Consider the following 24,767-nt stretch of genomic DNA (forward strand, 5'->3'; position numbering starts at 1 on the left):
TTCAGAACATTGTTACTGTAAAGGAAAGAATGATAGAATAAAGTAGAAGCTTTTGATCATTTACTAGCTTACTTTACCAGCCTTAATTTCTTTGTTTATAAAGTAAATAATACCTCTCTGGATTGCAGTGAGAATCAAATAAGATAATGTATATAAAGCACTTTGTAACAAGCTGTGACTAAAGTAGGAAGGGCCATGAAAATCAGTTTATATGGGGAATTTCAAGATGAGAAATGAGAAAAATAAGCAAATAGAATGCAACCGTTTATACCAATTAGTTCACCTTAGAGATTGGGGGGGGGGGTTTAATAACTGAAAATATTTTGCACTTTAAAATTTGCAGAGTACTTTACAAACTTTACCTCATTTGATCCTCAAAATTACCCTGGAAGGGAAGATACTGTTGTTGTTCCCATTTTACAGTTGAGGAAACTGAGGCAGCAACTTGTAGGTGACTAGCCCAAGGTCACACAACTAGTACATATATGAGGCTGGATCTGAACCCAGATCTTCCTGACACAAGGTCTAATGTGTGGATTGACAACATTGAGCAGTAATCTAATAGAAGGAACAGCCCAGAGGCTTCACTGTGCCTCAAAATGGATCTAGTGGAGTCCTTGAATTTGGAGATCTAAATATTTTCTCCTGTTAGAATTCTATCTTGTTAATAAATGTTGGAGGGGATGTGGCAAAGTTGGGACATTAATGCTTTGCTGGTGGAGTTGTGAATTGATCTAACCATTCTGGAGGGCAATTTGGAACTATGCCCAAAGGGCGATAAAATACTGTCTGCCCTTTGATCCAGTTGTAGCACTACTGGGTTTGTACCCCAAAGAGATAATAAGGAAAAAGATTTGTACAAGAATATTCATAGCTGGGTTCTTTGTGGTGGCCAAAAATTGGAAAATGAGGGGATGCCCTTCCATTGGGGAATGGCTGAACAAATTGTGGTATATGTTGGTGATGGAATACTATTGTGCTCAAAGGAATAATAAAGTGGAGGAATTCCATGGAGGCGGGAACAACCTCCAGGTAGTGATGCAGAGTGAAAGGAGCAGAACCAGGAAAACATTGTACACAGAGACTGATACACTGTGGCACAATTGAATGTAATGGACTTCTCCATTATTGTCAGTGCAATGATCCAGAACAATTCTGAGGGTCTCTTGAGAAAGAACACTATCCACATTCAGAGGAAAAACTGTGGGAGTAGAAACACAGAAGAAAAACAACTGCTTGATCACATGGGTCAAGGGGATATGGTTGGGGATGTAGACACTAAAGGAACATCCTAATGCAAATATCAACAATATGGAAATAGATCTTGGTCAATGACACATTTAATACCCAGTGGAATTGCTCATTGGCTATGGGAGGGGGGTGGGAGAAGGAGAGGGAAAGAACATGAATCATAACCATGGGAAAATATTCTAAAATAAATAAACTTTAAAGGCTAAAAATAAAAGAATTCTATCTTGTGAAATAGAAGTGGGAAAATAATGACTTAGCAACACACAGAGCATGACTGCTGCTGGCAGGGAGCTCTCTTCAAGGAGGAGTCTAGTCTCAGGCAACAAAAAGCACTTTCTTAATCTAGGAAACTTGGGAAAGCCTACATAGTTGTGACCCAAAAAGCTGTAATGGGAATTAAAGAGAGAGTCCAAATGAGTCTCAAAGTACTGATTGCTATCTCCAGATGTTTGGGATCCTACCTCCCCACACCTTCCAATATAAGCTATCTAGACTCATCAATGGACTTATATCTGTAACGGAAATTTCTTTGACAATGCTGACATAAAGACAGTTTTATTAGAATGCATATTCTTCTCACTCAGGAATTGTCTTTCTCAAATCTTTTTTGTCCCTAAGACACTGTAAATTATGAATGTTTATAAAATTAACTATAAGAGTTTTGCCTTATTGGTACGGAAATAATATTAAATTAGAAAAAAAAACTTCCCCTAAATGTTAGTAGGCCTGTTGTTTAAACGTTTTCCTCTCTGGGTTTTTTGTTGGTTGGTTTGGTTTGGTTTGGTTTTTGTTTTGGTTTGGTTTTTTTGCTGGACAGAGGCTTGTAAAAATTTTCTTTTGAACTTCATATAATTTTATTATAATCTTAACAGAAAATTCACTTTATATTTATGTTGTAGTTTCCTTATAAGTTAATACTCTGCATATTAATAACTTACTAATTAAATATTATTTTTTAAATGTTTGTATGTTGCCTTTATTATTTGGAGCTCTGTGGTCCTTACTATTAATATTATACTGCTCTTTTTCCAGAATCATGGGGAATGATGTATTCTCAGTATCTGAGTGTTCTGGTTAACTTAGTTTTAATATATACCATATGTGGATGACTTTTCAGAGAACTAAAATAGAATAAAATTTCTGAAAAAACACTCATGTGAAATGTATTTTAATTTTTTAATGATTAAAAAGTGACTTCAAAGTCTTAGAGTTCTTTAGTCTTTATGAGCAAGCAATTCTCAATATTCAACAATATTCAACAAGATTTTTTTGTGATTTGAGTTTCTAATTCTTTGGGTTCTAGATTAATAGACATTTACTATATTTGCTTCAGAGACAGAAAGCTCCACTTTTCACATGGAATAGTGTATCATTTTCTTTAAGCCTTATAATATTTCTAATATCTTTCATTTTCTGCCCTATACAGAAAACCACTAATTGCTTGTGTGGAGAAACAGCTTTTAGGTGAACATTTAACAGCGATTCTACAAAAAGGTAAAGTTTTCAGGCACTAATATAAATTATGTCCTTCATATTCTATACATTTATTCATGAGTGAAGTAGCTTGATGAAGTAGAACCCTGAGCTGTGAAATCTTGTTTCAGCTGTGCTACTCATTGTTAGAAAAGTTAGGAACTGAATGATTTTGTCTATAACATGAAAAACAAGATTTCTAGGTCTCCTCCAGTCTTGACATTCTATGAATCAATCTAGTATTCATTAAGTGTCTTCTGTGTGCCAGGCATTTTGATAGGTGCAGGGGGGGGGGGGGGGGGGGAATAGAAAGATTATATAAAGATTAAAAAAACTCCAAAACCAACAGCGCCTGTCCTCAAGGAGCTTTTATTCTATAAGAGACATAAGTACTTAGGCATAGTGTTTTTTGTTTTATAAACACAACTTGGAATATGGTGGTGGTTCCAACATAAGTGGTAAAAACCTATCCTAAGAATTATTCTAGGTCCAGAGGGAAGGAGAAGCTCAGAAATTAAAATGTGGGAGAAAACTAAAGACAGATTTGTTAACTTTCTATTTGTGCCAAATGATCTCTGTGCTTAAAGGTCCCAAGAGGTATTTTTTCACCCTTTTGCAATGTAAAGGCAAAAGGATGGTAATGAGTTATTGTTGCTATAACCTAATTACATCATAAAAGTAAAATAGAATCTAATGCCCACACCAAAATTCAGGTGTAGAAAAACTACAAATTAAAAGTTAATAGAGCTATCAAAGAGAAATAAAATAACTTAAAATAAAGATTAGTGAGATTTGTTTGTTATCTAAGTCAATCTACAAGTCAAAGAATTGTTTTGTGGGGCTGGAGAAGATAATGTAGTAGTTAGGTGAAAGTTCCCTAATGTTTAGAATTAATTTGTCTGAAAGATTCAGGAGCATATCTAAAATTATCTGTGGGATTTTAATTTTCTAGAATTGTAAACATTTGGTTTATTTTTCTAAAAATTTAGAGTTCTAAAGGAATAATTCAAATAATTAGCAGCTAAATAATGAAATACCTTTTTTCTTTTTTTAAATTCTGCCACAGATAACCCAAGAGAATAAATTGATATTTGAATTGGGCCTGGGTTGCACTGGGTCCAAGTTGGAATCCCTTTCTAATAAATTTTGTTATTGCTGATAGTGTTAAAAACTCCAAGATAAATATTCTCGTACTAATAAAAGGTTTTTCCCAGATTCCTGAGCAGAAGTGATCTTCTCATCTCAGCTTCCCTAGCAGCAGGAATTAAAAGTGTGGCCTTGTATACCAAATTATAACTATTACATGTTAAATTTTATTTCTTTACTTCATTTTAGGACTTGATAATTTGCTTGATGAAAACAGAGTGCCTGATCTCACACAGATGTACCAATTGTTCAGTCGAGTAAAAGGAGGGCAACAAATATTACTGCAGCACTGGAGTGAATACATCAAGGTATTTCAGATAGACACTGGAAAATGCTTGGCAGTATTCCAAAAATGAAATTTAGAAATTGTATATTTTTATAGTTATAGACATTTTTTCAGTCAGCAATAATCTGTCCTCTGACCTCCCACCACCCCATCCCAGCCAGTTGAGAAAGAAAGAAAAACAAATCCCTTGTTACAAACATTTGTGGTCAAGGGAAACAAATTTTCACACTGGCCATGTCCAAAAAAATATATAAATGTATCTGTATATACACCCTAATAGATAATATATAGTTGCATACATCACACATATGCCTCATTCTTTGCTCTCTTAAGTTGTGGAAGGCCTGTTTCTTATTTAGTCCTCTGAAGTTGGTTACAGTGTTAGAGAGTCCTTCATTCTTTTATGTTTGTCTTTGCAGTTGTATAAATTGTTTTGGTTCTTTTCACTTCATTCTATCAGTTCATACAAGTTTTCTCAAGGTTCTCTGAAACCATCTTTTCAGAAGTTCTTTTATATACCATAAATAAATCAGCTATTTTCTATAATTGATGAACTCCCACTCATATTCTCATTCTTTGGTCCTTTTCAACATTTTTGTACATCCTTAGAGTTCATTTCGCTTAGAATTAATCCTTTCTTTAATCTCTCTTCCTTTTCTTCCTTTTCATATTTCCCTCCTATTTCCCTATTGAGTGAAATGTTTCTGTACCCACCTCTTTAAGATCAAAACATAATAACTACTCTCAGGCTTTCTATTTAATCTCTGTTTAACTGGATTCTTTGTGACTCCTGATTATGATAGGGTCCAGAATGGACATATGTATCATCTCCCCATATTTGAAAGTAATCAGTTTATCCTCATTTAATACCTTGTGATTGTTTGTGTTCCTGTGTTTTTGAACTTCAAAATTTCTCTTTAGCTCTAATCGTTTCATCAAGAATTCTTAGGCAGACCTCTATTTCATTAAAGGTTTTTCCTCCCTATTAGATAATACTCAAAACCTGTTATTGGATATAAGCCTAATTAATTCCTTCCTGGAGTGGTGGCTGCTAAATCATGTGTGATCTTGACTGTGGCTCTTTAAGATTTCTATCTTTCTGGCTGCTTGCAGTATTTTTTCTTTGTTCTAGTAGCTCTGGATTTTCTTTATGATTCTGGGATTTTTCATTTGAGGATTGAGATAACCAATGGGTTGTTCTGTTTCTTCTTAGCCCTCTTGTTCTAAGCGATCCTTACAGGTTTCTTTTAAAATTTCTTGAAGTAGGTAGGATATCTATAAGCATATTCTAGTAGGCTAAAGATTTTTTTAAAAAATTTTTTTCTCTATCTTTTTCCAAATAACATTGTTTATTTTTATAAAAATCCTTGCCATTTTTCTTAGAATACCAAGCCACTTACTTGCCCCCTAAATCATTTGTTTTTCTATAAGATTCCTTACATTTTCTAATCTTTCAGTCTTTTGCCTTTTCATAATTTTTTTTCATAAGAGTTCATTCTAATTTTCAGAGAGTTTTATTGTTTTGACACGGTTTTGCTCCTCCTGTTCCAAGCTATTCCCTTTCCAATTCTTTCTTCTATAGCTCTCTTTTCCAATTTTTTCCTCTTCCACTGTCATTTAATTTATAAAAACAGTTTTTAACTCTTTTCTAAATCTCTCTAGTAATTCTAGTTGACTTGGCCTGCTTTTTGAGTCTAGGACCTGTTCTCTTGTTGAGGTACCTAAAGCTGGAATGCTGATTCATATAAGCCTGCTCTCCAGATAGACCGTGTACCCCAATGTCTATAAATGTCTCTCTCTTTCTTCTCTTTCTAATCTGGGCTGGACAAATGACTCGCTGTGACTTTATCTTGAATTTCCCCATCAAGATTTTATCTGGTGCATTTTCTAGACCTCTTTGTGGGAATTTTGAGGGAAAGCTCACTGTACTTCACTATCTTAGCTTCTTCTCTTAGTTTTCAGAGTTACTGTTAGTGTTTGCTCAGAGTCTTAATATTTAGAGTAGACAGTTGTGATGGATTTGAACTCTTTAATTCATATTCTAAGATGACATTGCAAATTATCATTAGTCATTGCATAGGCCTGTGTGATTAAAAGAACTAGTGATTCTGCTCATGCCATATATAAAGACTATTCTTGTGGCTTTAAACTGGTTTTGTTTTTTTTAAGACATAAGATATTTTTAATTCCACTTCTTAAACTTATAGTCTTATGTTTTCATTAAAAAAGAACCAGTGTAAAAACGAGGGGATGCCCATCAATTGGGGAATGGCTGAACAAATTGTGGTATATGTTGGTGATGGAATACTATTGTGCTCAAAGGAATAATAAAGTGGAGAAGTTCCATGGAGACTGGAACAACCTCCAGGAAGTGATGCAGAGCGAGAGGAGCAGAACCAGGAGAACATTGTACACAGAGACTAATACACTGTGGTATAATAGAACGTAATGGACTTCTCCATTAGGGGCGGTGTAATGTCCCTGAACAACTTTCAGGGATCCAGGAGGAAAAAAACATCATTCATAAGCAAAGGATAAACTGTGGGAGTGGAAACACCGAGAAAAAGCAACTGCCTGAATACAGAGGTTGAGGGGACATGACAGAGGATAGACTTTAAATGAACACTCTAATGCAAATACTATCAACAAAGCAATGGGTTCAAATCAAGAAAACATCTAATGCCCAGTGGACTTACGCGTCGGCTATGGGGGGTGGGGGGGAGGAAAAGAAAATGATCTATGTCTTTAACGAATAATGCTTGGAAATGATCAAATAAAATATATTTAAAAAAAAAAAAAGAACCAGTGTACAAATAACACTAATGCAACTAGAATCAGAAGAAAGAGTAGACATTGTGAGGGGAATCTTTTCGGTAAATAACTCTGAAAGAGATTCTATATTCAAAATTCTAAGGAATTAAAACATATATAAGATTTAAAACTTTTCCTCAATTGCCAAATGGAACAGTTTTATTCCTTCTTTCCTTTCCTCACCTAGTCTGGAAGTGCAGTTGCAAATCAATAGGTCTGTTCTCAGTATTGATTGGAAGGAATGTTTTAACCTCAATTTCCATCCTGGCCAGTTCACTCCTTCCTAGGCAACTTAGTGGTACACCTGTTCAGAGGATCAACATATTGTGGCTGGGCTCAGTGTAGATGCCCAGTCTTTGCTGTGGCTAAGAGTGCCCAGTCTCAGTTTCCCCCAATCAAGACTATAGGTGTATGCCACCACACTTGACTGACTAATAATTCTTAAAAGAAGAAATTTGTTTTTAGAAACATTTATCAAAATAGTTAACTTTCATAGTATGAAAGTTATATAAGAAATTGAACCATAAATTTGTCCTTATTTTCAACTACTTAAGAATGATTTAGTTTAGTAAGTATATCTTTTTTCTTTAAATTTGTTTTAATGAATGTTCTTGATAGACTGCAGAATTTTTTAGCATTTTAAAATTACTTCAGATTTAGCATTCAAATACTGAATTTGGAAAGTGGTTTCAATATGAAACTAATTTAATATTAGAAATGCATTTGTAAATGCCTCTATTTTAAATTGTATTTTTCATGTAAGTATAAGAAAATAATTTTAGATGCCATATACTCACTGATGATTTGTTATTCATTTGTTTTTCCAGACTTTTGGAACAACAATAGTAGTTAATCCTGAAAAAGACAAAGATATGGTACAAGAACTGCTAGATTTTAAGGATAAAGTGGACCACATCATAGAAATATGCTTTCAGAAAAATGAGAAATTTATCAACTTGATGAAAGAATCCTTTGAAACATTTATCAACAAGAGACCAAATAAGCCTGCAGAACTAATTGGTAAGAAAAAAATACTTTTATGAAACATCTTTGAAATGTCTTTTAGAAAAAAAAATAGAGGAAAATTCGAGCAGAAGACAAATTAGTTGAAGCATAATATAAAATATGCATGAGATTTATTCTAGAAATAAAATTCTCTTTCTGAAGAAAAAGGTGTTGTACCCTTGTTGCCGTAAAGACTTGGATTTTTAGAGAAAGCCTTGAATTAGTAAAGTAGAATTCATAAGTACATAAGAATTCCATTAAGAAATTTGTGTTGTTTCCAAAAGTAGAAATAATCAGTGGAATGATGAGTGTCTGTTGCCCACTTAAGACTAACTTGGACACAAAATATTTCTTGTATAAGGTATAATAACTTCACAGCTATAGCTTATGAATACTAACTGTTCCAAATTGTATATGATTTCCCAGCCTAACCAGCTAGAGAGAACTTTATTAGGATTGCTTTATAAAATAACCACTGATGTTAGAATTCTAATTCAAGATCTCTAGAAGCTTCCTTATTTAGAAAAAATTTTTTTAAGTTCATAAAATATTTTCTTAAATGTATGTATCATTCAGGAAAATTACTTGCTTTATTATATTCTCTACCGTCATTGGTTTCTATAATTAAATATTCCCCTGGGTTTTCCTACTTACTGTCCCTCTCTGTCCAAAAGTGCTCTTTGTCTTTTATCTGAAGAATTAAGTTTTCTTAGATGTAAAACTTTTACATGTATGTGTAGCTGAACCCAAAACCCAAAGAAAGCCCCTTTTCCCTGAGGAAGTCAGAAATTAAAGAATCATTGTCATTTTCAAAATATTATAGCACACCAGGGCATAATTACCAATTTTTCTTTTATCCACTTAGAGCTTGGAGGAAAAATATTAAACCCCCTTTATTCAAACTTTTCTTTGAAAATATTACTCACTGATTTTTTTTAAAACCTTACCTTCCATCTTAGAATCAATACTGGATTTTGGTTCTAAGGCAGAAGAGTGATAAGGAATGGGGATTAAGTGACTTGCCCAGGGTCACACAGCTAGGCAGTGTCTGAGGCCAGATTTGAACCCAGGACCTCCTGTCTCTGGGCCTGACTCAATCTACTGAGCCACCCAGCTGCCCTCTTACTAATTTTTTAACAACCAAGTGAAGAGTATTATAAAATAGGAAAATATTTTCTATTTTACAGTATATTAATAATAATGTAATGTATAGAAACATTTTAGAGTCAAAAGAACATAGTTCAAATCTCCTATGATACTTGGGGGACTCCCTGTGCAAACCTCCTACCCTCATGATTCCAGGCAATTCTCTTAGACCATTAGATGCTGAAGAATTGGCTATCTGTGTTGATGCAGGAAGTTTCATTCCTCACAGGGAATTCCCTACACCAATGAAATCATAGATCTGAACCACAAATCTATTTCAACATGATACTTGGTCATATTATGTTTTTCTGACTTTGAATTCTATATTTTAAATGCATATAAAAATAATTTTCAATTATTTTGATCTCAGCAAAACACGTTGATTCCAAGCTAAGAGCTGGTAATAAAGAAGCAACAGATGAAGAACTAGAAAGAATTCTTGACAAAATCATGATAATATTCAGATTTATTCATGGTAAGAAATAACATTTTACATTGAACAAAATTGTATCTTAAGAAATTTTAATTGTGGATTAAAATTTAAATATAAAGGCCTGATTTTTATTTGTATTACTTTATTGATCTAACAAGGTCAGGCACATGTAAATAATATCAATTTTAATAAGAAATTGAAGAAGAAAAGAAAACTCGATTTTTGTGGCCCTTGCAAAGGGAACTGTTAGTACATTAATTCAAATGTTGTAAAAGGTTAGTTTTATTCCTAAATAAGTACCATTCAAATAGCTTTGAATATTAATTCCTTTTTATAACCATGATGTTACTATTCTTATTTTGATTCACAAACAGGTAAAGATGTTTTTGAGGCATTTTATAAGAAAGATTTGGCAAAAAGACTCCTTGTTGGAAAAAGTGCTTCTGTTGATGCTGAAAAGTCTATGTTGTCAAAACTAAAACATGGTAAGCACTTGCAATAATAAGATATTCTTTCCCATCTTTACTCTTAGAAATTCTTCACAATGATTATTTTTACTTCTTTTCTATATCTTACAATCCTTTTACTTTTGAGACAGAATGTGGTGCTGCTTTCACCAGCAAGTTGGAAGGGATGTTTAAGGATATGGAACTCTCTAAAGATATTATGATTCAATTTAAACAGGTATGTTTTATTGACCCAGTAGAAGGGTAAATGGTATTTTAGATGTATTCTCTGTGTTTGAATAAAGGGGAAAAAATATTTTTAAAATAGTGAACATCTATATTTGTTTTTAGTACATGCAGAATCAAAGTGACCCAGGTAATATAGACCTGACAGTAAATATACTCACTATGGGATACTGGCCAACCTACACACCCATGGAAGTGCATTTAACACCAGAGGTAAGCGTTCTAAATAGAAGTATTATTTATAGCACATCTGTTGATATAGTATGTCCAAGAGCTGCCATCTTAGTGTAACCTCCTGCACACACAAACATGCTACTGTTCTATTGATCATTCATTCATGATATATTATTCACCTACTAAATCCAAACTCTCAGGAGTTGAAATATTGGGAAAAGGTAAGCTTGGGCAATTTGAAAATAATTGCTTTCTCCTTCCACTGATTTCTGTCTCTTTTTGATGGTTTACACTATGTGACTTTCTCTTTACTTGATGATTGTAAAGGTAAGAATTGAACATTGTTACTATCATAGCTGATGCAGTGAAGAGTGCTGGACCAAGAGTCCAGTCCATTGAACCAGAATACCTAAGCTAAAAACTAAGCTCAGACACTACATGATCTTGGGCATCTGGGACCTTCTGTCTGCTTCAGGTTCTTCATCTGTAAAATGGTGATAATAATAGCACCTACTTCCCTTTACTGTTGTAAAATTAGATTGTATTTGAAAGTACTTTTCAAATTTCAGTATTCTATATATAAATGCCAGCTGTTATTGTTATTATTAAAATGAAAGTAAATATTAACTGTATATAGATTTGTGTACTGTACAAAATTGCATTAAGTAAATGTGACTACTGAGAGTTTATAATTTAAGTTTCAAGACATTTCTAAGTATCTTCAGCATAATCAGTAATCATTATTTAAAATTTAAACGTAAATCCAGAGAATGTTGGGAAATCATAAGTATTTTTAAACATCAGGCTGTTTATACTGGTAATTATCTGTTTTTTGGTAGCACATAATTTTCCAGTTAGAAAATTATTGTGACCCATGCATTGTAACTTTCATCCAGTAACACTTCTATCACAATACTACCATCAAAGTTTCGAGATGTTTGGCTTTTCATTTAAATCTGGACTGTGGAGAACTTGCAGATTTTATCTATTATTGTATTGTTTTTAGGTAAAAAATTTTGTATAGGTTAATTTTTCCCTTTTGTATTGACAGATGGTTAAACTTCAAGAAGTATTTAAGACATTTTATCTTGGAAAACACAGTGGTCGAAAACTTCAGTGGCAAACCACTTTGGGACATGCTGTTTTGAAAGCAGAATTCAAAGAAGTATGTTGAGTATATTTTACTTTATTTTGCTTACCCTTTGTTTCATAAGTATCTTCATTTTATCAGGATTTTAAAAAAAATTATAAAGAAATGAAGTTGGTTTGTTCTGTTTTTAGTGGAAATATGAGTATTATGGAGATTCTTTAACTGGGTCTTTAAAAAAAAGAATTATTCAGTACCAACACTTAATTCTATACTATAGGCTATGTTTCCTCCCTTGGTAATTTTAGCATTTAAGGAATTATCAAATTAAGGAGGGAAATAATACCAATAACTTTATCTTTTTAAAAAAATTGGTTTCTAATAAGTTAAAACTTAGTGCTGTAACATAATACTTGCAATTAAAATTTAAGCTTATGCTGTGTTTCTAAGGTATTAAATAACCAAAATGTTCCTCAGCTATGTTTTGTTCTATATATGTTATTGTTCTATATTAGAAAAATCAAAAACAATTATTTTCTAGTTTATCTGCTATAAATTTTAAACATTGAAATAATGGCATGAGCTTTGATAACAATTTAATTTTTAAAGAGATGATCTTAGGGGCAGCTGGGTAGCTCAGTGGATTGAGAGCCAGGCCTAGAGATGGGAGGTCCTGGGTTCAAATCTGGCCTCAGATACTTCCTAGCTGCATGACCCTGGGCAAGTCACTTGACCCCCATTGCCTAGCCCTTACCACTCGTCTGCCTTGGAGCCAATACACAGTATTGACTCCAAGACGGAAGGTGAGGGTTTTTTTTTTTTTTAAAGAGAGATGATCTTGCACGCATATGTCCAGTAATCTCCTTATCTTCTGTTTTGAACTATGCTTTTGATATATTGTTTTTGCACAAATCCATTTTCTCTATTTTAAATAGACATGATAAAGTAATTTTGTCAAAACTAACTCAGATGACCTCATCTGTTTTATTTGGCAAAACTTGTTTTTTAATTTGACTTAATCTCTGAGATTTTTGTCTTAATAGGGGAAAAAAGTAGTAAATGGGGCTAAACTGCACTTGTATTTAGTAGTGTACATCAATGCACAAGGAACCTGGGCTTTTAAAGAGTCTCATGCTGTTCAATAGCAGCCTCTGGTTTAGAAGGATTCTCAAAGTGGTTTCAGCTTTCACTGCTTCTAAGCTGCCATCTTGGTTCCACCCACCTCCCCCCCAAAAAAGCAGCCTTTGGGAAAATAATAAAGCAGTTAATAATCAAGAACCTGTGGTTCTATTGGTGTGGGAACTTCTTTCACCTATACAGAGGGCAGCCAGCTGCTAATTTATAGCCTTAGAAAGTTGATTGTAGCTCTGAAATCTTAAGACGTACTATCCACAATCTACTGTTTAGTGTAGAAGTACTTTAAAAAGAACTTCATTGATAAGAAAAGTGGGAATTTTAAAAATGCAAGTCTTTTTTTTTTTCTTCATAAATTTCATATCCTACACACACCTTTTTTTAAACTGGACTTGTGATTTCATTGGGAAGCTCTTAGTAAGGAATTTCCTTAACAGTACAGATAGGCTACAACTTATAGCATAATTATTAAGAAAGACTAAAGGGCCTAGGGATTTAGATACCAAGAGATTAAAGAACTTGAACCCAGATCTTCTCAATTCTGAACTATCTAGCTACTAAACTATCCCCTCTTCTCTTCTGTCATTTATTTTGTCTTTTATTCCTTCTTAAGTCCTATTGATTAATTTTTAAGAAAATGTCCATTGACTTTAAAAGAGACTCAGTAGGATAAGGACTAGGAATAAAATAAGCATGGGTCTATTCAGAAAGTTTGAGAAATTGCTACTTTTGGACATCTTAAAAATAATAATAAACCCTCCCTTTTTTTAACTTAAAAAGAATACCTGTAGTAATTAAACAAATTTTTTTGTGGTGGTAAATCATGAAATATAATTGTTTAGCATGAGAATTCCTTTCAAGGTCTTCAGTTATTGGGTTTTTACCTTGCTCCCAGTTTTGGCACTACCCTAAAAATGTAGGGTAAAGAATGCCTTATTTTAGTGTTCATGTATAAGAAATAAATATTTATTTACTTTTTTTTTTCTTTTTAAGGGAAAAAAGGAGTTTCAGGTGTCACTCTTCCAGACATTAGTGCTCCTCATGTTTAATGAAGGAGATGAATTCAGTTTTGAAGAAATAAAAATGGCTACTGGTGTAGGTAGGGAATACTACTTTGAATATTCATAGTGTCCAGATATCTCCAATGTAATTATTTGCTTTTGTTGATGTAGATGCTATATTATCCTATCCTCTTGTCTTGAGGAGGTCAGTGCTTTCACTGTCTTTATTCTTTTGTCTCCCACTCCTGCCTTGATACTATGGGACTTCATCTTTCAGGGGGATACTACCACAAAGTCCCTCACCTCCCAGTTCTTTCTCCTCGAGTCCCATTCCATTCTACCTCAGCTGCTCTGGAATACCCCCCCTGGCTCCCATCATTGCCCATCTCTGGGATCAGAACGTCTAAGAGTATTCTGTCTGCCTTTCACCTCCTATCGTTTCAGCTTTTCTTATTCCTCACGCCTCCAAGGACTTATTCTTTCATCTCAAGGCAAGTTCTCATCCTTGTATGTTCTTACTGCTCCACCGTGACTTCTCTTTTCTTCCTTCCCAATCTTGACCAGGTCATCATGATGTTCTTTATTGTCCTGCATTCATCCCTTATCCTGCCACTGCTTAACTCTTGCTCCACTCCGGCCTTGGGTTGCTCCCACCATCCTTCGCAATGCTCTTATAAACCCAGTTAGTTACTTTGCACAGAAACAAGCCTCCACTCTTCTACCTTCCCCTCACCTACCCTTCCACTGATACTTGTACCTTTTACTTTATCGAGAAGATTGAGGTCTTTTGAAATGAGGTGACTTCTTACTTGGCTTTTCTCCTTTCTCCTCCTTGACTTGTGCCACATCGGATATTACTGACTACTCTTTCTTCCTGTACACATAGAGGACGTCCATTGCCGTCCAAGGCTAGCTGCTGCCAGGCTCACCATCTTCTCAGACTCCCTGGTCAGACTATCCTCTGGAACGTAGCCCTCAACTGGCTGTTCCTCAGAGCCCTCGCTTTATAAGCTGGGCAAGTCACTTCCTCAGTTTCCTCCCCTGAAAAATCGAGATAATTATCTAACCTACCTCACAGGTAATCTCTCTGTAGAAGACGCATAGGTGTCTTTATAACATCTGCCTAGGAGATATTATTTTCAAACGTCTTCGAGACGTGTCAAATTCACTGTCTCCCAAATAGAGCTCTTTCCCTCAGTCTCCCAGGGTCGTAGCCTTGCAGTTCCCCCTCCTTCCTCTCTCTCCCTCTACATGGTGATTCAGTTTCCAAGTCATGACCGTTTTCCTTCCCAGCATCACTATCTGTCCTTTCTCGTGACATGATGCAGGGGTGCAAATGCCCTCCCTTCATAAAGCTACCAACTTTGGGTAGGCTCGTAGTCCCTCTTATCCTGAGCACTGTGGGGGCTTATAATCAGTCTCCCAGATGCCAAACTGATGTTCCTTCAGCATGGATCTGATCACAGCCCTCCCCTACTCAGGAAACTCCAATGATAATCTTATTTCCTCTAGTAAAATAAAAATTCCTGTTTGGCTTTTAACTTGGCCCCATTCTGTCTCCAGCTTCATTATACCTACTTTCCTTCCTGTGTTCTGTTGTGATCCATTCAAACTGACCTTCTCTCTGTTCCTCACACATTCCATGCCATCTTCTGCCTCCAAACCTGTGCAATATCTGCCCCTTGTGCCTGGAAATGTACTGCTTTCTCCCCAGTACTTCCTAGTGAATCCCTCTCTTTCTTGATTCCCTCCCTCTTCGTACAAATCAGCTATAATCTTTGGGGTATGAGGATTGTTTAAATCTTTGTTTGTGTCCACAACGCCTAGCAGTAGAGCCTGGCACATAGTAGGCACATAATAAAAGTTTGTTGATTGATTGATATGTAAACCTTGTCCTCGATCTCCTCTTCTTATATATAAAGTGGTGATTCTTTAGCAGTTAATATTAAGCATCAGAACTACAGTATTAAGTAGTTATAAAGGTATTGTTCAATGACATGTCAAATTGTAATTACCTTTTTTTTCTATATACAGAGGATAGTGAATTACGAAGAACCTTACAGTCTTTGGCTTGTGGTAAAGCACGAGTACTGATTAAAAGTCCAAAAGGCAAGGATGTAGATGACGGAGACAAATTCATCTTTAATGGAGATTTCAAGCACAAGTTGTTTAGAATAAAGATAAATCAAATCCAGATGAAAGAAACTGTATGTATTAAATTCTGTGTTTATTTTTATATCCTTATGATGTACTTAAGGAGTCAGTTCATTTATTTTTATTTTTTAAACTTTTACCTTCCATCTTAGAATCAATACTAAGTATTGGTTCCAAGGCAGAATAAGTGATAAGGGCTAGGCCACCAAGTGAATTTCCTAGGGTCACACAGCTAGGAAGTAGGCCAGATTTAAACCTAGTACCTCCTATCTCTAGGCCTGGTTCTCTATCCACTGAGCCACCTAGCTGCCCCTAGTTCATTTATTTTATGGTCAGATTTCCTTGTGTTGGTACACATCAAAAGTATACTTCAAAGCATATTATATGAACTATGTTAAAAAAATTTTATGCTTTATTTTAGTGTTCATCATAAGTGACAAAAACTTACTATCCAAATTTTCTAAGAAACTGATACCAACATTGTTATTAATGTAATTCAAATTGTTGGACGATGAACAGCTCATACATGAGGATATGTAGTATATTACTGCATACAAATATATGGTTGTGTATACTTACAAACAAAAACAAAAAATAATGTTAACACTATTGTGTGCCTTTTTTTTTTAACCCTCACCTTCCATGTTAGAATCAATACTGTGTATTGGCTCCAAGGCAGAAGAGCGGTAAGGGCTAGGCAGTGGGGTGAAGTGACTTGCCCAGGTCCACACAGCTGGGAAGTGTCTGAGGCCAGATTTGAACCCAGGACCTCCCGTCTCTAGGCCTGGCTCTCAATCCACTGAGTTACCCAGCTGCCCCCTTTATGTACCTTTTAAACTGGGAAAAAGTAGCTATTAATGCTAAAAACTGTTTGGATGAGGCCTAGTAACAGGAAGAGGTATGGCAAATAATGCTCTTGTAGGTCTATAGTCACTATAAATTGGCATAGACTTTGTAGAAGTCAGTGTTCTGATGTGTAAAGCTGTCCATACTGACTGACCTTATCGTTTTAGACTGGGGAATAAAACCAAGAAGATAAAATCACAGCATTTCTATTCACAAAGAGAAATTTTAAGCATTACTCTTTACATTGGTAACAAGGAAGCAATCTCTATATTGCACCAGTGAAAGCAAAGAGCTAGAGCCCCGCCTTTCTCCCCCCTCAGCCACGCCCTCAAAGCCCACGCCCAGCAGCACCACCTTCCAGGGGCCCAGCTGACTGCTCTGGTACTGACCGCCCCCTGGAAATGATCTTCATTGTATGTTGGCCCATGCTCAAATCTCATTGGCCTACCGGAATTGCTCCTACTCTGCCGCTGCTTTATAAGCTTTGCCTGGCCTCTGGTCTCCAAAAGTACCCAGCAGACGAGGAGTAGCTTTGGGTTCTCCGTTTCTGCTTTGGCATGATCCGACCTCCAAGCCTGTGACACCACCCCCTGCCCCTCAAGTCTTTGAGGCTTTCCCAATCGATCCCTAAGCCAGAGTCAATAGAAATCAAGCTTTGTGTCATTGTTTGGCCCTCCCTTTGTTCAAAGAGTGAGTGCATCTCCCCTTTCCCTGGGCCCGGGACACTGATTCACCTGGTTTAGGATGGTCGGTTCCTGAGCCCAGCCTTGCTGGGTCCTGTAGCCCTCAATTCCCCCCCAGGCTCCTTGGACCAGGGACCCAGGCAATATCTGACTAGAGGAGGCTGCCTCCCCCTCGGTGGGGATGGGAACCCCAGGCCCACAGCCACGGTCATTCCCAAGTTGGAAGCTCTTCAGGAAGGAGGTCCAGGCTGCTTCTTACTGTTGGTTTCCAGGCCCAGCCTCAGGCTTCCTTCTTTCATAAATGTGTAAGAAAAAACGATGACAAGTAAGGGTGTATTAACATGATAAAAATATAGAGGGAGATGAACAGTCTGCCATTAATAATTGTAAATATGGGGACTGTGTGTCCTTTTGAGGAGGTAGACATATGAAATAATCCTAAATGGTAAAATCACAATACAAAAAGCAAAAGCACAAGATTTGGATTCTAAGGACCTTTTATATCTGACAAGTCACCTTAATGTCTCCAAGACTGTTTCCTCATCTGAAAGAAGAAAAAGCCAGATTAAGTGATCTCTATAGCCCTTACCAGGGCTTTATCTACAAACCTGTGAAAACTGTAGTATAGTAGAGTACAGCACTTTCTATTGATTAGGCTATAACTTAATTATAAGTTATCATACTTATCATACTTATCATAATCATACTCGGTGTAAAGAAAAACCAATAAAATAAAACAGTTTGGAAACTTCCAGTCTGTTGTAATAGAATTTAACCATTCTTATATCATTTACTCAGGTGAGAGTTAAAATCCTTTGTCCCTCCAAAAGTGTTTGAATTTTTGAAGAACCAAAGCAGGGTGTTTGTTTTTTGTTTTTTTTTTTTTTAACTTAAAAAAAAGAGGAAATCTAATCTTCTTGAAAATTATTCACCTTAAATTTTTTTATTTGGTATTGGACTCGGCACTGTGTGTCTTTTTTTACTTAGATTCAGCATTGTATGACATGTCTATCTGCATAATAAAGGCTTTTCTATAGGGAAAAAAATCCTACTAAAGTCACTTAACTAAAAAATTCACTTTTTTTTTAAACCCTTACCTTCTGTCTTAGAATCAATACTGTGTATTGGTTCTAAGGCAGATGGGTGGTAAGGGCTAGGCAATGGGGGTTAAGTGAGTTGCCCAGGGTCACACAGCTGGGAAGTGTCTGAGGCCAGATTCGAACCCAGGAACTCCCATCTCTGGGCCTGGTGCCCAATCCACTGAGCTACCTAAGTGTCCTCTTTATTCACTTTCTAAAATGAATTAAACTGAGAGTTAGATTTGGGTTGTCTGAATTTACAAAGAGATCATTACATAATTTTTTAAACATAGAATTAAAATAAATAAAATATTTGTAACTGCTTTCTTTTCAAGACACTTCTTATTTATGTACCTCAAGTAGTTATGAATGGCAAAATAAAAAAGGTTCAGATAATCTATATAGAAAGAAATATTAATAAATAAAAATTAAGGGTACATATAGATTACTAATGATCTTTCATATCCCAGCAAGTGCAATTAGGTTTATAGGTGTATAGTGTCCATAGTAGACATATTTATATTAAAAACTAGAAGGATCCTTCTACCCTCTCACTCTCAAGTGAGGAAACCCAGAAGTTGGGAAAACGATTTACCCAAGACCATCCTTGGAGTATTGAGTGCCGTGACTCTAAATCCTGCCCTCTTCCCCAGTGTGCCGCCCTTCCTCAGAAACGCATGAAAACTCTTGTTGTTATCTATGAAGGGTTCTACTGGGAGATGTTCAGATTGATACTTATGAAAGAGGCAGCAACTCACTCATAGTGGTAAATTTAGAGCCCGGCAAATCACTTACTTAGCCTTCCTGACCCTCGATTTTCTTCATCAATAAAATGAGGGTATCAAAGGATCAAATGACTACTCTATGTAAAACACATGGCTAAATCTATAGTGCTCTGTGCATGTCTATTATTTTTAGGTTTTTTTCCCCCCATAATAGGCATTTAATCTATTGTATCTATGTGTGACCCTGGGCAAAGCACCTAACTTTTGTCTGACTTGGCTTCCTTGGCTTTAAATTGGGAGGGGATAATAGCACTTACTTGAAACGGTTATTGTGAGGATCAAATGAGGTTATTATGTAAGTGTTAGCTATTATTACTACTAAATGAATTAAAATTTGGTTTCATTAAAGATTCTAAAATGCATAACAAAATAATTTGTATGAAATTTTTTTTTTATTTGGATCTGTAGAAATTTAAGGGATGTTAAGGAGCTAATTTTGAAAAGTTTCCTATATGCTATTTTTATTATTATTATTATTAAACTTCAGGTTGAAGAACAAGTTAGCACCACAGAACGAGTATTTCAGGATAGACAATATCAGATTGATGCCGCTATTGTTCGAATAATGAAGATGAGAAAGACGCTCGGTCATAATCTCCTAGTTTCTGAGTTGTATAATCAGCTGAAATTTCCAGTAAAGGTAAATATAACATCTTCAAATTGAATTAGACTCCTAATACAGTACTAAATTAATGTTTTGCTACCATCATGACCATCAGTTAAGTGTGTTGTTTTTTTTTTATAACTGGCAAGGGGTTCATAATCTCATTTCCCACATTATCAACTAACGTGTCACAAAAATTAACATCTTTAGAACTAAGCATAGAAGCATACCAGAAAATAATGTCTTAGCCCACATTTTAAATTTTTTTTATTTTATTTATCATTTATTCATAGCCAATAATAGTGTTAAATTTTGAATCTCTACCATTGAGGAAAAGAAGGATACTACTACTTAGTCTTCTGAATGAACTTTTCATCAATATATGTATACTGATTCAAAATTTGGAAATTATTTTAAAAGCTAACAAAATTAACATAGACGAGGCATTTTCACAATTTATTGAAAAATTTTCCATTAGTTGGCAATGTCTAGAATATTGTGTATAGTTAGCATTTCCACAGCGTAAAAAGGAATATAGAACTTGGGGGGAAATTTCAGAGGATAACAGAAATGATTAAAAGGAAGATCAAGTGGTACAGCAGTAATTTATTGCTCACGTTTATTTCTAAATCTTAATCTGAATTCTTCTGGGACTGGCTTTTGAATAATTCTGTTTGCACTGTGCTCTCAGATTAAATTTATTTTCTTTGCTGCTTAATCAACTACATATAGAAAAAGTGAAGAAAGCATCACAAGTAAATTCTAAAAGTGTATTTACCAGCCATAGCTATTTGACCGTTGTAGTTAGACCTAAGTTCTGGTGTTAAAAGAGTTTACTATTTGGCTGGTCTGGTTTATAATCTAAAATCATATAGCAAGTAATGTCAGAAATTGTAATATCTAATTCATTCTAGGTAGAAAAAAGCTGGGTTACTTCAAAGGAGGTGGTCTTACTCACTGTCTTTTAAGCAGCCATACTTGTTAATGACAAAATTTTTCTATAATATACTGTCTGGTGATCTGAAAATGAAAGATTGTTATGAAAATATTTCTTTACTAAAACACTTTCCCATCTTACTTTCTAAATGATTCTAACACTCCACTCCAGGTAAAGAGAGATTTTATAGAATCAGAATTCTTATCTCTGCTAATGATTCCTAATCTGTGAATATGACTAGTCCTTATTAACGTGGAAAAATTTTATCAATTTCCACTTGAATGATAGTCCTGCTATTCTTACCTGTTGTTTGATAAAATAGAGATTCCGTTTCATCTGAATTTTACATATCACAATAAAGAAAATACTGCCTGTTGTGTGCAACATTTTTAGTCTACAGAAGGCATTGTTTGTTGCAAGGAGACAATTTCTGTAACTCTTCAGTCTTCCCTGGATTACAAGGCCCTCGGGTTGGGAATAACCCTTCTCTATATTTGACCTCTAGGGATGGTAATTCCATGATTGTCTTAAGGAGTTTGTTCTAATAGTAGTTGAATCCAGGGTGTTTTGTGTCTCTTTCCTATGCGTGATCTCTTATTTCTTTCCTTTTTGGTCAGCAGCTAGAAAGACTTGGCGAGGGATAAAGAAACTGCTGCAGGCAGCAGGGGTCCCCAAACTTTTTACACAGGGGGACCAGTTCACCGTCTCTCAGACCGTTGGAGGGCCGGAGCATTAAAAAACTATGAACAGATCTGTATAGCACTGTCTGGGATAGCGGAGGCTGCAGCGCTGGCTGTGATAGCCTGTCACACCTGCCACCACTATACCGGGCAGCAGTGTACACAGTGTGGAATCCCCTCCCCCAGATCACTGCTCACCATGCTGACGTCTTCCATTGTGCAGCCCCATAATCCTTTGCATAGATCCATAATCCATAGAACAAGGTGGCAGGCAAAGGATTGTGTCACCAGAAGTAGTGCTATACGTGAGTGACTCTGAGTGACTTGGTGCTTTGAGGTGTCGCCACATACAGAGCTCCTCTCACTGACCAACAATGAAAGAGGTGCCCCTGGGAGGCGGCTGGGTGGCTCAGTGGATTGAGAGCCAGGCCCAGAGATGAGAGGTCCTGGGTTCAAATCTGGCCTCAGACACTTCCCAGCTGTGTGACCCTGGGCAAGTCACGTGACCCCCATTGCCTAGCCCTTACCACTCTTCTGCCTTGGAGCCAATACACAGTATTGGCTCCAGGAAGGTATGGGTTTAAAAAAAAATTGTAATAAGGACATAAAGTGAGGCTTTAAAGGGGGAAGTAGGGAAACCGTGCCTTCCCTTTACTAGTGTTCTCAAACATCGCTGATACAGGCTGGTATTCCTGTTATCCAGCGTAAATATGTATAGTATAGTATGGAGCAGGGGTTGTATTTATTGGCGAAGATCATCTTTAAAATGAACAAATTTGACTTGTAAAAATACTTGTCTAACATGTAAAACTGCCAGTGGAACTGCTCATTGCTACAGGAGGGGGAGGTAAGGAACATGAATCATGTAACGATGGAAAAATATAAAAAAAAAAAGGAAGGATAATACTCTGTGCCAAAAGAAAAGTATATGTATTTGTCTAACAGTTTGCACATTGATTAGTAACTTAAGCAATTTTTAGATTTCACATCAGGTAACCATCAATCATTTCTATATGGAAATGCTTCTAATCAAAGGAAATAATAATAGCTGATTATAGGGGGCAGCCGGGTAGCTCAGTGGATTGAGAGCCAGCCCTAGAGGCAGGAGGTCCTGGGTTCAAATCTGGCCTCAGACACTTCCCAGCTGTGTGACCCTGGGCAAGTCACTTGACCCCCATTGCCTAGCCCTTACCACTCTTCTGCCTTGGAGCCAATACACAGTATTGACTCCAAGATGGAAGGTAAGGGTTTAAAAAAAAATAATAGCTGATTATACCATGATGTGAGCTAATATTTAGCTTATAAGCTTTGAAGTTAATAATACATAAGTAGGAAAATCAGTGATCACTCGTTTATTTCCAGCTTCCAACAGCAAATATAAAAGTAGATATTACTGTGTCGTGCTTTTTAATCATTTCCTATATTAGGAGATCTAATGCCATTATAATATTTTTTTATAGCCTGGAGATTTGAAAAAGAGAATTGAATCTCTAATAGACAGAGACTATATGGAAAGAGACAAAGACAACCCTAATCAGTACCACTATGTTGCGTAATGAAGACAACAACAAACTTTTTCATAAAACACTAGAATGTATCTTCAGGACACTGAAACATACCGATGCTGTTTCCAGACCTACTTTCAGCAGATTTTCAGGTTGATGCATATGGTTCAATCAGCTGCATGCACTGCTGTGGATGAAAAGCAAAGGAAATGTTTCTTGGATCATCCTCGACAAGGCTTAGTGATTTTTAAAAGGCAAACAGCTCCTCCTCCCGCCCCCCCTTCCTCCCCATCCTCCTCTTATTCTATTAGACCATTAAGATTGTTTCTACTGCTCTGTACAAAATAATTTTGAAGTTGGACAGGAAGATACCAATTAAAAGACATTTCCTCTTGTGGACTTTTTTCTGTGACAAAACACCGAAAGTTTGGTTTGGATTTGTGTGTGATCATGAATGCACATCGTTTAAAAAAATAAAAAAGACCCTAAATGCTGCATTCTCTAGCTACAAAGATTACTTAGGTATCTACGAAAACAAGAAACCTTAATTGATGAACACTTAGGTAGAAACATTCAGTGTTGAAATACACTGACTTTTGAATTATGCACCATGAATACCAGTATCTATTTCTGTTTCGTTTATTTTCAGATAGTTTTAAACTTTGCAGACTGGTTTTTTATAAATCAGGTTTCTAAGTAAGATCTCTGAAGTGCCAAGAGGATGCTTATGTTTAAATAGAGTGAACCATCAGATTCTTTATTTTAGCTACGGTATTCATTTGTGAATTTCCAGTTTGGGATTTGTGTTTTTTGGTTTGTTCTTTTTTGTTTGCCATTTTAAGATTGAGTCTAGCGGACCCAGTTTTTTGCATTAGGGTCACTGCTATTTGATTTTATTTACTGTAACTAATAGTATTGCTACAGTAAACCTTGGTTCTGTTTTTACAGTCATGCACAAGGATAGTGATCATACTATGTGCTCTACCACTGTAAAAAAAAAGTTTATCAGACTTTTTAAAGTCTTGATGTTGTGAAAGCAGAGGTTATTTTGTCTAGAGAGGCTAAAAGAATTTTGTTGGTATCTTGTTTCATATTGTATATATGTAAGTGGGTTTGAATTAAAGAATGAAAGTTATGTAGCTATATAGTATGGTAACTATGAGCAAGATACTTTTTTGTGATAACCTTTACAAGTACCTCTGTATATTTTACAGGATTTGCATAATAGCATGTTTCATTTTGATTAAAAGCTACCAAAGGAGTTTTGATCATGACATAAGTGTTTAAGCAATACTTTCCAGAAAATACTAAATTTATGTAATTTGATTTTGTGCACAATTAAATCCCCCTTTTAAAACATGCATTGTTTAAAATGTGACATCTTATGGATTTTCGTATTAAAGTCCTCATTCTTTCTTCAGGCATCATCATTTTCATTGCTTTTATTTCTTTTCTTGGTTCTACAGGATATAGTATATAGAAGCCAAATAGATTTCTACTGCATATATATTAAGTTCAAGAACTATGTCTAGAGATTGTTAATATTGTAATTTAATGTAGACTTATATTTTGAATAAAATTAGTTTAATTTGCCTAAAAATTACAGAAATAAAATTTTGTGATATGTGAAATACAAATTTCTTATAACTTTTTAGCCATCATATCTACATGCTTGATGCAAGCAACAGGCAAACAAAATTTTGGCTAAGCTCTACAGCTCTGTGTAGATTGAGCCCCCTCTCCAAAAAAGGGTCAGACTGCATCAGTGACTTTAAAGACCAGTCCCTTCTTCCCTAATCATGCCTTTCCATCTTCTGCCTTGAGGGAAGGGAAATGATGGCAATGTTGCTAAATT

General features: G+C 35.6%; 1 protein-coding gene across 3 annotated transcripts in view; it reads left to right on the forward strand.

The window, feature by feature from the left end:
* CUL4A (cullin 4A) overlaps positions 1–24,336 on the forward strand; it is a 67,671-nt gene extending 43,335 nt beyond the window's left edge. For all 3 annotated transcript variants that reach the window (XM_056808262.1, XM_001364831.5, XM_056808263.1), the window contains 12 exons: positions 2,678–2,745; positions 4,060–4,178; positions 7,795–7,987; positions 9,489–9,593; positions 9,926–10,036; positions 10,150–10,235; positions 10,349–10,456; positions 11,469–11,582; positions 13,632–13,737; positions 15,674–15,846; positions 19,674–19,826; positions 22,868–24,336. In XM_056808262.1, coding sequence (XP_056664240.1) covers positions 2,678–2,745; positions 4,060–4,178; positions 7,795–7,987; positions 9,489–9,593; positions 9,926–10,036; positions 10,150–10,235; positions 10,349–10,456; positions 11,469–11,582; positions 13,632–13,737; positions 15,674–15,846; positions 19,674–19,826; positions 22,868–22,963 — 1,432 coding nt within the window. In that variant the 3' untranslated portion in view covers positions 22,964–24,336. The remainder of the gene's footprint in view (positions 1–2,677; positions 2,746–4,059; positions 4,179–7,794; positions 7,988–9,488; positions 9,594–9,925; positions 10,037–10,149; positions 10,236–10,348; positions 10,457–11,468; positions 11,583–13,631; positions 13,738–15,673; positions 15,847–19,673; positions 19,827–22,867) is intronic.
* Positions 24,337–24,767: the final 431 nt, after the last annotated feature.

Source organism: Monodelphis domestica, chromosome 8, assembly GCF_027887165.1.
Source record: "Monodelphis domestica isolate mMonDom1 chromosome 8, mMonDom1.pri, whole genome shotgun sequence".
NCBI classification, from domain to species: Eukaryota; Metazoa; Chordata; class Mammalia; order Didelphimorphia; family Didelphidae; genus Monodelphis; species Monodelphis domestica.